Source organism: Heloderma suspectum, chromosome 4 (assembly GCF_057233095.1).
Source record: "Heloderma suspectum isolate Gila_16-S chromosome 4, 16-S_ref, whole genome shotgun sequence".
NCBI classification, from domain to species: domain Eukaryota; kingdom Metazoa; phylum Chordata; class Lepidosauria; order Squamata; family Helodermatidae; genus Heloderma; species Heloderma suspectum.
The window spans coordinates 18,930,747-18,946,694 of NC_139461.1; the positions used below are offsets into that span (position 1 = coordinate 18,930,747).

The window sequence follows — 15,948 nt, forward strand, 5'->3', positions numbered from 1 at the left end:
CTGCGAAAGGGGGCTGAAGGATGCCCTAAACAGCCTTTCCCCAACCTGGTGCTCTGCAGATGTTTGGGACTTCAACTCCCATCAGCCCCAACCAGCATAGCTAATGGTCGGGTGGTGGGAATTCTAGTTTTAAGACATCTGGGCAGCACCACATTGGGGAAGGCCACATGGTAACTTCATCCTAAAGAGGATGTCAAGGCCACGTTGATTCCCTGACAGCTAGCATAAAGAATCCTAGAAACATTCCCCTATCCCAGAAAGTATGGTCCCCTCTGACTGGTCAAACGGGAAGGTGGGTGGCCTGGCATCTTTGCAACTGCCAAACTTTTGGGGGATTGGGGTGCTAGTGAAATAAGTTTGGGGGAACATGGGAAGCTGCCATGCTGGCCAGGGATTATGGGAGCTGTGGTCCAACACATCTGAGGGCCCCAGGTTGAGGAAGGCTAGCTGACATTTGAGAGGGGTCACTCCCAGATCCGCCTAGAGATACCAGGGATTGAACCTGGGACCTTTTGTAAGCAAAGCATGTGTTTTGTCATTCAGCAACAGCCCTTCCCCTTCATGCCCAGCCACCCCAACTCCCATCAGCCCCAGATAGCTTGACCAGGGATCATGGGAGTTGTAGTCCAACATCTGGAGGTCTACATGTTCCCTACCACTATCTTACAGGAAGTGAGAGTACACCCAGGGGCGTATCCTTTCACTGGCCCGGAAATGATGGGATGTGCTTCATTCAGGTGGGCCTATCCAGGTTGAAAGTAGCATGCATGGCTTCTGATCTGGCAGATGGCCTCCACCTCTGCCCTGCATGCCTTACGTCTGCACTGCTTGAGCCTGCACTCTTCCCATCCAAGTGCCTTAAGTCTGCATGCTGGCCTGGCCTGCTTGCTTCCATGGCACTCCCAGCCTTCACTCGCCAAGCCTGACATCTGCACGCCCAGCCTTCAGGCTGCCTGCCAGGCCACCCTGGCCCAGCCTTGAGGACTCAGGGTTGAAGCTGCTTTATGCAGAGTCAGACCATTGGACTGCCTAGTGGCTCAGGATTGTCTGCCCCAGCATTCCCCAACCTGGTGCCCTCTGAATGTTTTGGACTACCTCTCCCAGGATTCCTGACCATTGGCAATCCTGGCAGGGGCTGAAGGGAACTGAAGTCCAAAACACCTGGAGGGCACCAGGTTGGTCTACACCAACTGGCATCAGTTCTTCAGGATTTCAGGCAGGGCTTTTTCCCAGCCCTCCCTGGACATGCCAGGATTGAACTTGGAGCCTTCTGTATTCACTCTGCCATGGAGCTATGAGCCCTCTTACCCTGGGCTGCAGGGGATTGCAGTGAGAAAACCGAAGTCAGTTAGCTAAAGGTACAGGTGTGTCTTTCGAGAAATAAACTTGGCACGTACAATCAACAGTTCTCAAGTTACTTAAGGATAAGAGTTTTCAAGAAGTTAGAGTTTTAGCTTATTCTTGGCTAAGTAGAGGATTGTGGTGGGGTTTCTGCCTTGCTTTTGATTGTTTTTTAACTCTACCTCTTTGAAGAAGCTCAACTCTGTTCACACAACAGGCTAACCCACACTCAGTGGTAGAGTGTGGATTGTTGCTGAACCATGGCTGTTTGTTGAACCATAAGTTAGCATGTTGTCTGAACCCAGGGGGTGTTTCCACCAGCGATTTACTCCAAGCTGGCTGTGTGTTGAGGTCGTTAGGGATACACGAAGTCGTGGCCATCTAGCAGCCACCCCCAAGCTTATCAGGGAAAAGCCAGATTTCCTGAGACTGCTTAAAGTCCGATTCTTTTCCTCAAGTTGGGTTCTCCCCAGTATAGTTGCTGTGTGCCCCAACCCCCACATTGACCTCAGGTATGCTAGCCCTGCCCAGGGGTGTGCCTTTCACGTGACCCCGGTCAAGGGATGTTTCCTCCATTGTGCTGAATGAGGCTTGCCCTCTGAATGCCCACAGGAATAACAGAGAAGCCCCTCAATTGACATGGCACATTTTGAAGCCCAATTCCTTAAGTGCGATTAAGTGCAATCTCGAGGCTCTGATTCATTGCCTTAAGGAAATAACTACTTCACAGCTTCCTTATAGAGATCCTGTGTGTTAAAATGGGGGCTGGTTTCCTTCTCTTTCCCACAACAAACCCATTAGTGTCGTCTCAGAAGTAACTCCCATTGTGGTCAATGAGGTCCTGTGGGTTATAATGGGGGCTGGTTTCAGTCTTTGTGTCCTCCCCCCCCCCTTTCCCAGCACAAGCATATGTGTGCCTACTTGGAAATAACTCCCATTGTGCTCAATGAGGCTTGCTCCTGAAATGCAGGTGCATCTGGACTTTCAGGCGAAAGGAGAAAGGGAGGAGAGGGGGAAAAGCCTCTTATTGGTTGAGCAGCCCTGCCAGTCAGATGACGTTCACCCCAATGCCCACTCCCACCAGGAAGCATGTTCTGTGAAGCGATTTTTACTGATGCGGAGAATCTGCTGGTGGAACCCTGCAAAGCTGATTCCTTAAAAAAAAAAAAAGGTACTCCTGCATTAGCTTCTCCTTCCGTTGTTGTGGAAACACGGCCCAGGACATTTTCCACAGGGTGGCTTGCTAACCATGCAGTGTGGCTTGGTAACCATCCTGAACAACCCAGCAACAAAACATGGGTTCTCAAGGTGGCTTGTTTGAGAAAAATAAGTCATGCTGCATGGTTAACAAGCCACCCTGCAGAAAATGTCTTAGGTTCAGACAACATGCTAACCCACGGTTCAACAACAACCCACACTTAACCACTGAGTGTGGGTTAGCATGTTGTGCGAACCCAGTCGTAGACACCAGTAACTGTAGAATCAGCTGCAATGGTAGAACAAAAGCAAGGAAGAAGGTAGCATATGGGGTCTTTGCTCGAAACAATCACATCACAATGTGACGCTTGTTTTGCCGCAGGCATGATGCTATTTCTAAGCCTTGTCCCAGAAACAGATAATTGTCCCACCCAGGAGAGACATTGGCCCAGCTGGTAGCCTAAGCTGCTTAACTCTAAGAGGGGCAGGAAGCAATCAAATCTTTCTTGAGACAGCCAGGCACACACCTGATCTCGTGAAAAGACCTGGATAGAGCACATTAAAATGCCCTTGGGAGAAGTGTGTTTGACACAACTCAAACCCCTGTGTGTGTATAGATATAAATAAAGTTTCAGAGGGCCAAGTGGCATGTTATGTTAAGAACATAGGAAGATCCATGCTGGATCAGACAAAGGCTCCATCTAGTCCAGCATTCTGCTCACACAGTGGCTGACCTGCTGTCAGTGGGAAGCCCACAAGCAGGACATGAGTGCAACAGCACCCACCCGTATGTTAAATATGGGGTTACGTTTAATGCAGCCTTCTCCAACCTGGTTCCCTCCAGATGTGTTGGACCACAACTCCCATAATCCCCCAGATGTGGTCCAACACATCTGGAGGATGCCAGGTTGGGGAAGGCTGGTTTAATGTGTTGGGGGAATGGAAATGCCAATTGGGGAATCAGGATTGGAACCATAGCACCTGGAGAGGGGGTTAAGTGAACCATTTCCCCCCATGTTGTTTTCCCAGTGGTCCCCTCCCCAAAGCTATTTGCCATGAGACAGAAGCTGATATTGATGCCAATAGGAGTTTCGCTTCCCTGGCAAGTAGCAGGTTCCTGGGCGGCAGTTTGCATCAAGACTATGACAGCGTGGCAGAGAGGACTAGGCTCCACCACCGCCCCCGTACTCGGTGGTCCTGATCCTGTTAGGGCTAACCTGGCAGCTGAAGCCCCAACATGTTCAATGTAGTGATGTACGAAAGTCACTTACCTGGTCCCGCAGCTTGCTTCGCGGTGGTGGGGAGGCGCTTCGGTTCTCCCCCCGAAGTTCAGGCCGGGGGGGAGGCACCCCGCCTCGCCCGGCCGAAATTCAGGCCGGGGGGGAGGCGCCCCGCCTCGCCCGGCCGAAATTCAGGCCGGGGAGAAGCGCCCCGTCTCCCCGGCCACGAAATAAAAAGTGAATGGGGAAGAAAGAAAGAAAAAACACCCGTGATAGGCTACGTAATGATTAACGTAGCCTATCACGGCTGACTTTGGAAATCTAGCCGTGATAGGCTATGTTAATCGTTACGTAGCCTATCACGGGTGGGTTTTTTTTTTTTTACTTTATTTTGTAATGGCGGTGGCGGCAGTCGGTTGGAAGACCGGCCGCCGCCCCCGCCCCCGCCGAAACACCGCCGAAATGCCGCCGGGACCCGCCGCTGAGAGGGACATTTGTATGAGGTAAGTCCCATCCTGAGGGGCGGCGGAGGGCGGAGAATTTCACCAACAAATTCAGGGGGCCAAATGCGTTGGCATTCGGCCTCCCCGAGATTTGTGGAGAAATTCACGGCCATCCCTAGTTCGATGCAGTCACATATTTAGTATTAATGTGTAGTTTGGCCCAGAATGGGAGTGGTGGAAGAGGAATAACCTCATAGTGTGGTGCAGCAGTTAGAGTGTTGGACTGGGTCTTGAGAGATCCATGTTCGAGTCCCCACTCGGTCATGAAGCTCACTGGGTGACTGGGCCAGTCACTGACTCTCACCCTAACCTACCTCATGGGTTGTTGTTAAGATAAAATGGAGAGGAGGAGGACCTTGTGAGCCACCTCGGGTTTCTTGCGAGAGGAGAAAGGGTGGACGCTACTACTACTACTACTACTACAACTACTGTAGCATGTACACTCGTTCCACTTTTGTCTCTAGCAAACAGCTTTTGCAAGGATCATGGGGAGAGGGGGATGATTGTTTTTTGGTGTCAGTCTATTTCCAGTGTTCAGGATGTGAGTTGAGTGCCATTGTTCCTGTAGCCCAAACAGCACCACCAACACACAAGAGGGAGGTATCAGCAATCTTGGGGAACCCTGAGGTTTGCAGAAGTACAGAATATCTTTGGGGAGAAAAACCCTAAAGGGGAGAGAGACACCCCCCTCAACCCCCACCCCACCCCAATGAGGACTAAGCATGCTCAGTAGACCCAGAATGCTCATTATTGGGGTGGGTGGTATGGAATGGCTGGAATCTACACTTCAACATGTTGTTTCAGGACTCACTTGTTTCCAAAACCTCTGGGGTCAAAGGTACAGCACGACAACAGAGTTGTGTGTGCAACATGGGAAGATGCGATCCTTCTCAACAACCACTTTTCACATTTTTATGTCTCCAGCTACATTTTGAGGGAGGCATCTCCTGCTGAATTCACCCCATTTCAGGCTCCCTACAACATTCTCCTTTCAATCCTGCTTGTATTGCCACACCTTGGGAGCGCTGTTCGGAGTCAAGGAGTGCTTTGTCTTCTTGGTGTTTGCTGCACATTGCACAATGCACTGTCATGTGCCGGCACACAATAGCGACTTTCAAGACTCAATGAATAGGGAAAGTGCTCTGCCTAGCCAGTGTTTTGTTCTGATGTCTGTGTAGCATGAGATAATCATGGTGCCTCTTCTGTTGCCAGATTCCTGTTGCATAGCGGTCCAAAACCACATCCTAAGAAGAGCTACACTCAACGCTCCAGCTGCTACCATCCAGAACCCTGTGCATTTTCAAAGGCATGCGTGGTGCTCCTACAGCATTGCTTGATCATACCATTTGATTTCTCTACACCTGATTGCCACAGCGTCGGCTCAGTATGTGAGCTGGCTATTTCCCAGTTTAATGGGTTTCCCAGTTCAATGGTAGAGCACATGTTTTGCATGCTCAAAAGGCCCTGGGTTAATCACTGCCCCCCTAGTTAAAAAAAAACTTGGGTACAGGTAGTCAGTGGTGCAGCTAGGTAATTTTAGACCCCGGGCCTAATGTCTTGGGCGGGGGGGTAGCTTTAGGCACGTGCATAACTTCAGTTGTGAAGTACCCAACTAACATTCCTCCCCTCCCAACTTTCATTCCATGCTTTGCAAGTGCTTCTGTGTTTCTGAGATGTTAGAGTGTGCAAACAAAAACAAAAACTGTGTGCCAACTCTAATAAAAAAGAAAGACTCTGAGTATGCGCAGGTTCACATTTTAAACTCACTGAAATCAAAGCACCATCACAACTACTGCCTTGCTTCTGTCCTGATATTGCCTGCATTCACTTGGGAAGAAGCACCATTTTGTTGCAGAAAAGGATAGCATATTTTTAAAAAGTACAAATCATAAAATGAGTGTCTAGAACCATGTACATGCCCAGCCAGATGATCCCTGACTCTCTCTCTCTGTCTCAAGCAGCAGAGGCTGTTGGCTCCGATGTCGGCGGGGTGGTAAATCCGCTCCGGGTTTCAGTCAGAACTCTAAACTAAAGGAGCTATCCAAGGTGCAAAGAAAATCACCTTGGATAGCTCCTTTAGAGATCTGACTGAAACCCGGAGCGGATTCAACGCCCCGCTGACATCAGAGCCACCAGCCTCCACTGATATGAAGGAAGGATGCAGAGGTGAGGAAAGTCACTTCCAGAGGGCCCTGGTATGACCATGCTAACTCAGGGGCTGTCACTGGGCCTGTTTGCTGCTGCCCCATCACCTCCTGCTCGTTGGGTGGTCGTTTGGAGCCCCAAGGGTTGTGGGCCACTGGACTTTGGCTCCAAAGTCCATCCCTCCCCACACCACTTCTCACTGCAAATAGGAAGGCTGGGAAAGACCTTGGAGACCTGCTGTTTGTCAATTCTGGCTAAATAGGCCTTGAAAGATTTAGCTTGAGGCAGCTCCAGAGGCTCACATCCGACTCCATTGCAAAGCGTTGTTTTGTGGTGATACGAAGTGATACGAGAATTCTCGTGTTAGAGGTGGCCCTTGGCAAAGGGGGGGGGCTTTGGTGGGCCCTAAAGGGCTTACCTTGATTTCCCCCCTGGGGAGGGGGCTTGCCATGTTTCTGTGTTGGTAGCCATTTCCCACTTCTGTGGTATTGTGTGTGTGTGTGAGGGGGGGGCGGTAGGGAGAGAGAGGGAGGGAGAGAGAGAGAGGGAGGGGAGGGAGGGAGGGGAGATGACAGCTGGAAACCACTCAGCACTGGAAAAGCTAAAAAAAAAACTTAAAAAAAAAAAAGTCAGAACTGGGGGCCGAAGTTAGGCATTAGTGGGGGATCTCTGCCCCCCAAATGCCAGGTGAAGATGCCAGCTCCATGTGATGCTGTATCACAATGATCTGTTCGCATTTTCCTGAGGTGCTTCCAGAAAAGGCCTTTATTGTGCAACCGCATGAGGCAAAAATTCAATAGGTACACCTTTACCTAGTGCATGAGGATGTATGGATCACCTGTGGATGTTCTGCCTGTACTTTGTCTCCAGGGCCCCTGGCAGGGAGGCGACTGCCCTGGCTTTAGTTAGTAGCTCTTTTGTTTTACAGCAGCATTTCTCAAATGGTGGGCCATTAAAAAAAAAAAAAGCTAGCACATTCTGAAATCTGGCTTTTCCCTTACTATGTAGATGGAGTGGGTTGCTAGTTGGGTACTTGCAATGTGGAAATTGTGGCTGCAGTTGCATAGACTATTCTATTCCAGTGGACAGAGAAAACCTGGGGCTGCCACCGCCAAGGTAGTAGCGAAGCTGGAAGTAGCCACAGCATAGGATTACCGTAGCATATGCACGTGGCCTAAATAACATGTCTCCTAAGGACATCGCCCTTAACAGCTGTAATTTATCACCATTTCGGAGTTTGGGTGAGCATGAAAAATCTTTAACATGTTACACTGAAAGGGGGGGGGGGTTCTGTTAAGTGTGTGTGTGTGTGTGTGTGTATATATATATATATATATATATAATCTACATGCAGGCATGCCATTGCAATAATTTTCTTTGAATGACACAGTGAAACAGAAGATGTTTAAGAACTGGGGCACCACTGGAGATCTGCAGCTGGAAGAAAATCCCACTTATTAAAAGAACATCTCAAAATAATAGAATGGACCAAAGGCAGCTTTCGCCAGATTGCATTTTTCTGAGTTAAACCAACAAGCCCCAAACAGTTTCTTTCTCATACATGCACTGATGAATGGGAAAAAAAACCTTTTATTTTTGATCCTCTGTAAAATCAGAGTAATAACGTGTAGATTTGGGAGGCCACTTCCCCTCTCGCCTCCTCCCCCGCCCCCCATGCTTTCCAGCATTCAGCCAACTCAATTAGCAATTTCTGAGTAATCGTGATAATGAGCCAAATCGGCAAAGATGTCGTTGGGGTTCTTGCAGCTCAGGTTGCAGAAGCAGGCATTGATCCACATGACTTTCCTGGAAAAACCAGTCCCATCTGGACACTCAAAGCTCACTTCGATGGTCTTTGATTTGTAAGGTGTGCAGCAGCGGTCGTCCACGCAGATACCGCAGTACTTGGGCCTGTAGGTGGTCTGGCTCACACATCCAGAGAGTGTATAGTTCATTGGCTCGTCTCTCCTGTACACTGCTAGGCATTTCTTCCCAGGCTACCGGGTGCAAAAAACAAAACGGTGAGTAAGCAGTCTCACTGGCAAAACTCATTATTATTCCACACTGCTGTAAAGAAGAAACACCCCTGTCCCAGGTGCAACCTGGACACAGGCACAACATGAGTGTGAATGATCACGTAATATATTGGCGTGGAGCTATGTAATGTTTCCTTTTCCAGTTTTGAATCACTAGTTTTTGCTGTGGTTGATGAAAAACCCATTAACAGCCTGCTCAGAGATTTAGTGAGGGAACCAGTACAGCTTCTCATTGCCTGCAGCCGAACACAGTAAAGCACATTCAGCCAATGAAGGTTTCCATAGGATGTCCGCAATTCTGAACTTGCTCCAGATTTTTGCCAGTCCCTTCCCACAGGACTTGGTCATAAGAAGCACTACTAGATCAAAGGGCCAGCTACTCTAGCAGCCTGGTTCCACAGTGGCTAGCCAGGAGCTTCCAGCAAACTCACGAGTATGGCATGACGGCAACAGCTTTCCTGGTTGCTTGTCCCCATTATCTGGTATTCAAGGAATGCTGCCACTGAACATGGAGTCTCTATTCAGCTGTCTTGGCTAACGGCTGTTGATGACTGTAGGAATGCTGCAAGAGTTCTCCCGAGCCTAGCTCAGAACTAAAACCCTGTGGTTTTGGAAAAGCAATCCACAATGGGAGGTGACTCTCTCAACCTCAACATTTCCTCTGAGCATGTGGGAGAGGAAGTCCTGCATCCCCCACCCTCAAAAAACTATTCCCACTACATCACACTGTGTAAACACACTCCTTCCCTTCCTCTTAAAGCTAGGAGCAAAGGCAAAAAAAAAAAAAAGTGGGGTTGTGTTTTTCACCCTCCCCCCTTCTCTCTCTTTCTTCTTCTCTTCCGTTGTCAACCAGCATACTTAATGTTGGACACAATGGACTCTGGGATGGTAGTGAGTCCATGGACCCTTGAATAAACTACAATTCCCAGAGCCCCATCCTGTTGTCAACCTTAACCGTGTCTTAATAGAGTATTGGCTTGCGTATTGCTGGCAAAAGCATGGAAATCGCCTCTTACTCTGACCCTTGGTCAGTGAAGAAGGAAAATATAAAATATGATGTTGATGAATAAGATCACAGTTTATAAACACCTGTAGGAAGGAAGAAATAATTCAACAGGGACTTTTCAGAGGCACTGGATTTTGTTTGATTTTGGGATCGATACCGACCAAATGACTTTCCACTAAAGGACGTTTTAACAGTTTGATGTAAGAACTGGAGCTATATGTAATTAATCAAAGGTTTATTCACTGAATTCAAGCTGATAGATTATATTGTGTGGGTTGAATCCAGATTTAGTCATCCTTAGAGAAGACCCATTAAAATGAATGGACCGTAAGTTAATCATGACTAACTTAAGTCCCATTGTAGACCCATTTAAATCAACAGGACTTAAGTTGGTCAAGATTCACCTGTCCCATTGATTTCAATGGCTCTACTCTGACTAAAACTGGATCCAACCCACTATGTTTTATTTTATTAAATTATACAATTTTTAAACTATATAATAGTTTTAAAAATAGTGGCTTGCCTGTTCACATTAGACAGGCTGAGCTGCAATTGCGTGCTGATAAAAAAATCCCCATAAAAGCACAGGAGTGGAATGGAGAAAACAGGATGTCAACCATTTAGAAATGATGTTCCGTTAAAAGAGAGTGGTGATTCCAGAAAAAAGGGGTAGTGTGGAAGGATCCTACATTTGTCTGGAGAACCAATCATGTGGCTGGGAAGAAGATTTCCGCATATATACGTGTGTGTGTGTGTGTGTGTGTGTGTGTGTGTGTATTCCATACCTTAAAGTGCTTGGTTATGTCCTCCTCGCATGGCCGCAGGTTACACAGCCGGCTCTCTTTCATCAGGCGGCACTGGTCATTATCATTAGAGATCCTTATGGAGTTGCCCATCCCACAGGTCTTTGAACAAGGGCTCCAGGAAGAGGTGTGAAGGATGCAGTTTTTCTGCCATGACTCGATTTCTCCTTCATAAACTGGTAATCAAATCAACACATGGGATTACTTTAGGCAAGTTTCCAAGGCAGCCTCAGGAACAGACTTAGATATTTGCTAGTAGGAACCATTTTGGGGCGATCTTCTATATCTTCTTTGTTCTTCAGAACGTAGCGGTGTTCATGTTGTAGTTGGGATGCTACTATAAAATGGATTAGGAAGGACAAATGGGAATTGTGCAAGGTTCCAACCAGCCACACATGTCCTCCTCCAAGATATAAACTGTAAGGGGTTCAAACAGGGCAATGCTCTCTCTCTCTCTCTCTCATGCACACACACTATATTTTCTGTTTTTCTTTTCAAACTGACACAGCCATTCCATGACTCCTGGAGGTCACTGAACATGATCAGTCCCTACTGGGCCAGGGGGGTTGGGGGGCACTTTGGATTTTTTAAAAATATGTTTTGTACTTAGGGTTCCCTGAGAATGCTGATAGCTCCCTCTTGTTTCTCAGAGGCCCTGTTTTGGCTCCAATCCTGTCAGCGCTCAACCACCTGAGTTTTCTATTAGAGGGAATGATAGCAGCATCTTGAGTTAACAATTTGCTATGAACACTGTCCCACAGTGGGCCAAACTACGCATTATGCAGGAGATTCAAAAGCAGCTGCGGGGAGTGGGAATTGAATTGAAGCAGTTGCCCTGGAGGAAGAGGGGGTGGGGTTCCTTCTCCCATGCCATTTTCCTGATCAAAATTAATTGCCTCCCTCTCCCAAAGTTGGTATTCGCTGCACTGGGGGGAAAACAGAAACCTGCACTGTACTGTACCAGATTTTCCCCCCAGAGGGGTTTAAAAGCAGTTGAATGTGATTTCAATTAGAGAAGTGGTATGAGGGGAAAGGGTTCAACAGCCCCTCACCTAGGGCTTCTTCACATGGAGCTTTTATCCTGCTACTGAGATTGCTCACTCATGAAAGTTTGTGGGCCCTTTAGATGACATCGTGAACCCGCAGGGCGTCTCCCACACTAAGGGCGCAATCCTATCCAGATAGGCGGGCCGCGGCCGCCTCTGAACTTGGAGGTCACCTCCTATCCAGAGCAGGAGAAGCAGGGAGGGGATTGTTCCCTCCGCGCTTCTCCTGCCCTACATTTTCTGCTAGACAGCCGATTTCGGCTGTCTAGCCGCAAGGGGGGTAGGGGGAGGCTGCTGTACGACACATTGGATGTGTTGTACAGGCATTTCCACCCTCCCCACCCCGGAACACCCCCAGACATGCCCCCTTTTGGCCACTCCACACTCCTCTTGTGACTGCAGAGGACAGGGCTTCTCGGTGCTGCCTCGGAGGCAGTGCGGAAGAGTGGGGAGGTCAGTTTTCTGGGAACCAACCTCAGAGTGAGGGCTCCAACATCGGTTCCCAGAAAAGAGGATATCCTATGGACGTCTAGTCACTGTCTAGTGGCCATAGGATTGCTCCTTCCATGACCTTTACTCCATTTTTAAATAGATTAGAGATAATGAGGTATCAAATTACCCCGCTTGTGTTCCGCTTGAGTTCCCTCCATGAAAAAGGAAAAGCCACAAGAAGAGGACCTAGACCAATGAAATATATGGAAGACTCAGATACGGGGGGAAGGAGGGGGAAGGGGAGGGGGGAAGGGAGTCTGTTGTGATCCTGCATTTATAACGGAAGGAGAAAGCCTCCTCTGAAATGTGGGATTTTAGGCTGGTGTAGAGATGCTCCCAATGTCCCAATGCAGCTTACGTCTCCTCATGCCTGCTCTTTAGTTTCAAAAAGCTTATGTGATGTGTAACTTACAACAAAAAGGGTTGTTTTCCTGAAGCGATTTGGGGAGTTTTGTTAAAGAAAACTGAAACAACTGATTAACAAAGTTTTAGCTGCAGCAGCACACTGCCCCTCCCCGCCCCGCCCCCGTTATTAGCAAGATATTAGAGGAGTGCGATCTTCCTTCTTAATGACTAGAGCAGGAATGCCTGGTTGATAACGATGACAAGTAAGGTACCTGGTTGAATCCAAATCCAACCAGGCCAGCCCCAATTTGCTAAAGAATAAGAAAAAAAATTGTTTGGGTTTTCTGTGTGTGGAGGTGGGAATACAGAACATCCATGGTGGGGGGTTGGATTCGATGGTCTTATAGGCCCCTTCCAACCCTACTATTCTATGATTCTATGTATGGATTCGGGTGCAAAACTGGCAAGATTGTATACGAATGGACGATTTTCTCTGCATCCCTAGTTGCAAGGAGTATGGCCCTAATTTTTCTGATCAGTTTCCTCCTCCCATCTCCTGGACCAGGGGTGCAAAACCTCTTTCACCCCAAGGGTCAAATTCCATTTCACAGAAGCTCCAGGGAGCCGCAGTCCAGTGGTGGGCAGGTCTGAAGGTCAAAAGGGGGCAGGGACAAAAATGCCAGCCTATTGTAGCTTCAAGCTCTTACTGCCAGAAACTAAAGCCTTCGGAAAGGCGTTTCAGCCTTTTAGAATGCAGAAAAAACTGCACAAAGCTAAGAAACTCTCAATGGTTGGTGGCTGGGGAAAGCAGTTGGGGCTAATGGAAGGGGGTGTGGCCATCTGGCGACCCCTGGAGGGCAAGATGGAGACCCTGGGCCTGAGGTTCTGGATCTCTGTCTTGGACGGTTGTCCTTCCTCACCCACTCTCATACCTGCGGAGGAGATGTGCCTTGGCGATGTCTTCCTGATTTTCTTTGAATAGTCGCAAACCCACTGTTCGCAGCATTCCCCCGCCATCTTGATCTGCTTGGGGTTGGGGCACCAGACCAGGGGCGGCTTGGAGTCTGTGCACCTGGGGATGCAGCCCACAGCCCCATTGATGCAAGTGCAGTTGTATTTGCAATTGGGTTGGAACATTTCTCCATTCTTGTACCTGACCCCATCGAGGAGGCAACCCACGCCGACAATGTCTACACGAGGGACAGGAAAACAGAGTCAGCAGAGTGGAGATGAAATGCACAGACATTTTGCTCACCTTAAATGGAAGTGCAGCCTGACAGAGATCCCACAGGAGGCATCTGTTCTGCCAGAAACTTGGATGGACTTGCACACAGTGCATTATATTTTAATATTTCAGTAATTTTTAAATAAATACATTCATAAGAACACAAGGGGCACCACGCTGGATCAGACCAAGGGTCCATCTAGTCCAGCATTCTGTTCACACAGTGGCCAACCAAATGGCTTTTGGAAGCCCACAAGCAGGACATGAGGGCAACAGCACTCTCCTGCCCATGTTCCCCAGCATCTGGTGTACTCAGGCATACTGCCTCTGGTACTGGAGGCAGCACATAGCCATCAAGCCTAGTAGCCATTGATAGCCTTCTCCTCCAGGAATTTGTCTAACCCCCTTTTAGGGGTGGACAGGGAGAGTTTAATGGTTAAACTTTAACCCTTTCACCCCTGCTGTGGTGCCAATGATAATCACCTCCCTGAAGCTGCTATTTGCATAGTGAGCAATGCCTCCATTGACACCAATAGAGCTGGATAGGGAGTTGATATTATCCTATGGTGTGGCCAGAGGTCCCATGCTTCAAGTGGTCAGGAAAACAAACCAAGGCAAGGTGACCAAAACTATGCCAAGGAAAATTTTCAAAGGGACTGAACAGCTTTATCTAACACAAACCATTACTAGTTGCTAAAAAAAAACAACCCAACAAGTCTTTTTCTTTCAAGTTCACAAAAGTTTATGCAAATGTTTACAGTATAGATCCTGACAATCTGTTTGTTTTCTCCACAGGAACACTCACACCCTCTGAAGTTTTATTTGAATATCAGGTTTCAACCACAGACAAAAATGAGATTGTGATTTCTGTGCTTACCACAATCATACCGCAAATTGGGGTGGAGAGAGGAAGGTGGGGGAAGCTATGCTTGTCAGGCTTTATTTTGAATAATAAGACAGGAGAAAAATGACCACAACCGGATCTCACGAGATATAGACATATATAGATATAGACTCTCCTGGCCTTGCCCAGGTTTTGGATGGTTTCGAAGCAAAACAAAGTGTTCAGTACTCCAGTAAACCTTTGTTTGACCTTAGATGGTGAGGTTGCAGTGCAACCTGAAACTAGAGAAGTTGGTTGGGAACTGGAATTTTCTAGAAGAATGAATAACAAAGACTTTGGTCTGAATTTAACCATCTTGGATGTCCCTGATTGTTTGTAGTTCTTTTTTTAAACACAAAACAAAACAGTGGTACTGTATTTTCTTGCAGCTTTGATGTTCTGTCAATGGGACAGAACACCAATGCCACAAGAAAATGCAATGCCAGTTGTTGTTGTTCTTAAAGAACTACAGACAATCAAGGATATCCAAGATGGTTTCTTATAATCAGCCATTTGTGCTTATTATGCTGAATTGGCTTACAAGGCATCCAACTGTACATCCAGGTCTAACTTGGGGTACTACAGAAACTTATTTTCAGTGGCTGGGGAACTGTTTGCACAAGATTCCCCTCTCCCATCCAGCAGCAAGGGCTGTAGATGTGGATCTATTTTTATTTATTTTTTTAAAGTTAAAATTTGGCCATTCAGTTGTTTTGGGAAGGGAAGGGGGGGGAGGGGGAGAGAGAGAGCGAGAGAGCGAAAGAGAGAGAGCAAGAGAGAGAGAGAGAAGGGCTGGATTCATTATTCCCTTCCTCTTCCCCATTAAGCAGATGATCAGTGGAATTTTATTCTTTTTCTATCTTAAACTCATGAATGGACCCAGCTTTGCCCGGGTTAGAATAACAGTTTGATACACTGAAGCCTTCAACCAAACGTATGCAGGTGACAGAGTTGGACACATTGTGCCTACCCCATCTGAGCGAAACCATGCTGACGGGCACCCCTAAACATGGCCCCTGCCCCTATAGCCCCCGAGTGAGGGGTCTATCCACTCCATTCCCCTGCGGGACAGCTGACCTACAGCAGGGGAGAGAAGGCAGAAGTATCGCTGTGTCTCTCAGCCTGCCAATCTCCCCTGGCCTCAAGCTGTTTGGACTGCAAAGCTATACGCTGGTTAAGGAAGCCTGCTGCTAGTGGCTGGAGTTGTTACTGCAGGCTTCAACCACATGGACACAGTTAAATTAATTACAATTAATGAATGTGTTTTAAAAACAAAATAACCCGAAGGTGCACAGCCCCTTTTCCCAGTAGCAACGTATGGCTGTGACAGCTGGGCTATAAGAAAGGCTGAGCGCCGAAGAATTGATGCCTTCGAACTGTGGTGCTGGAGAAGACTCTTATGAGTCCCCTGGACTGCAAGGAGGTCAAGTCAGTCCATCCTAAAGGAAATCAACCCGGAGTGCTCATTGGAAGGACAGATACTGAAGCTGAAGCTCAAATATTTTGGCCACCTAATGCGAAGAGAAAAGTCACTGGAAAAGACCCTGATGCTGGGAAAGATTGAAGGCAAAAGGAGAAGGGGACGGCAAAGGATGAGATGGCTAGATAGCATCACCGATGCAATGAATATGAACCTGAGCACACTCCGGGAGAGAGCGGAGGACAGGAGGGCCTGGCGTGCTATGGTCCATGGGGTCATGAAGAGT

General features: G+C 47.9%; 1 protein-coding gene across 2 annotated transcripts in view; it reads right to left on the reverse strand.

Moving 5' to 3' along the window:
- Positions 1-7,146: 7,146 nt before the first annotated feature.
- CCN4 (cellular communication network factor 4) overlaps positions 7,147-15,948 on the reverse strand; it is a 42,281-nt gene continuing 33,479 nt past the window's right edge. The window contains exons 3-6 of one of the 2 annotated variants that reach the window (XM_084848747.1): positions 13,067-13,324; positions 11,917-11,975; positions 10,234-10,427; positions 7,915-8,403 (exon numbers count right to left, since the gene is read on the reverse strand). In XM_084848747.1, coding sequence (XP_084704873.1) covers positions 8,104-8,403; positions 10,234-10,427; positions 11,917-11,975; positions 13,067-13,324 — 811 coding nt within the window. In that variant the 3' untranslated portion in view covers positions 7,915-8,103. Of the gene's footprint in view, positions 8,404-10,233; positions 10,428-11,916; positions 11,976-13,066; positions 13,325-15,948 lie in introns of both variants that reach the window. The other variant, XM_084848748.1, reaches the window with a different exon arrangement.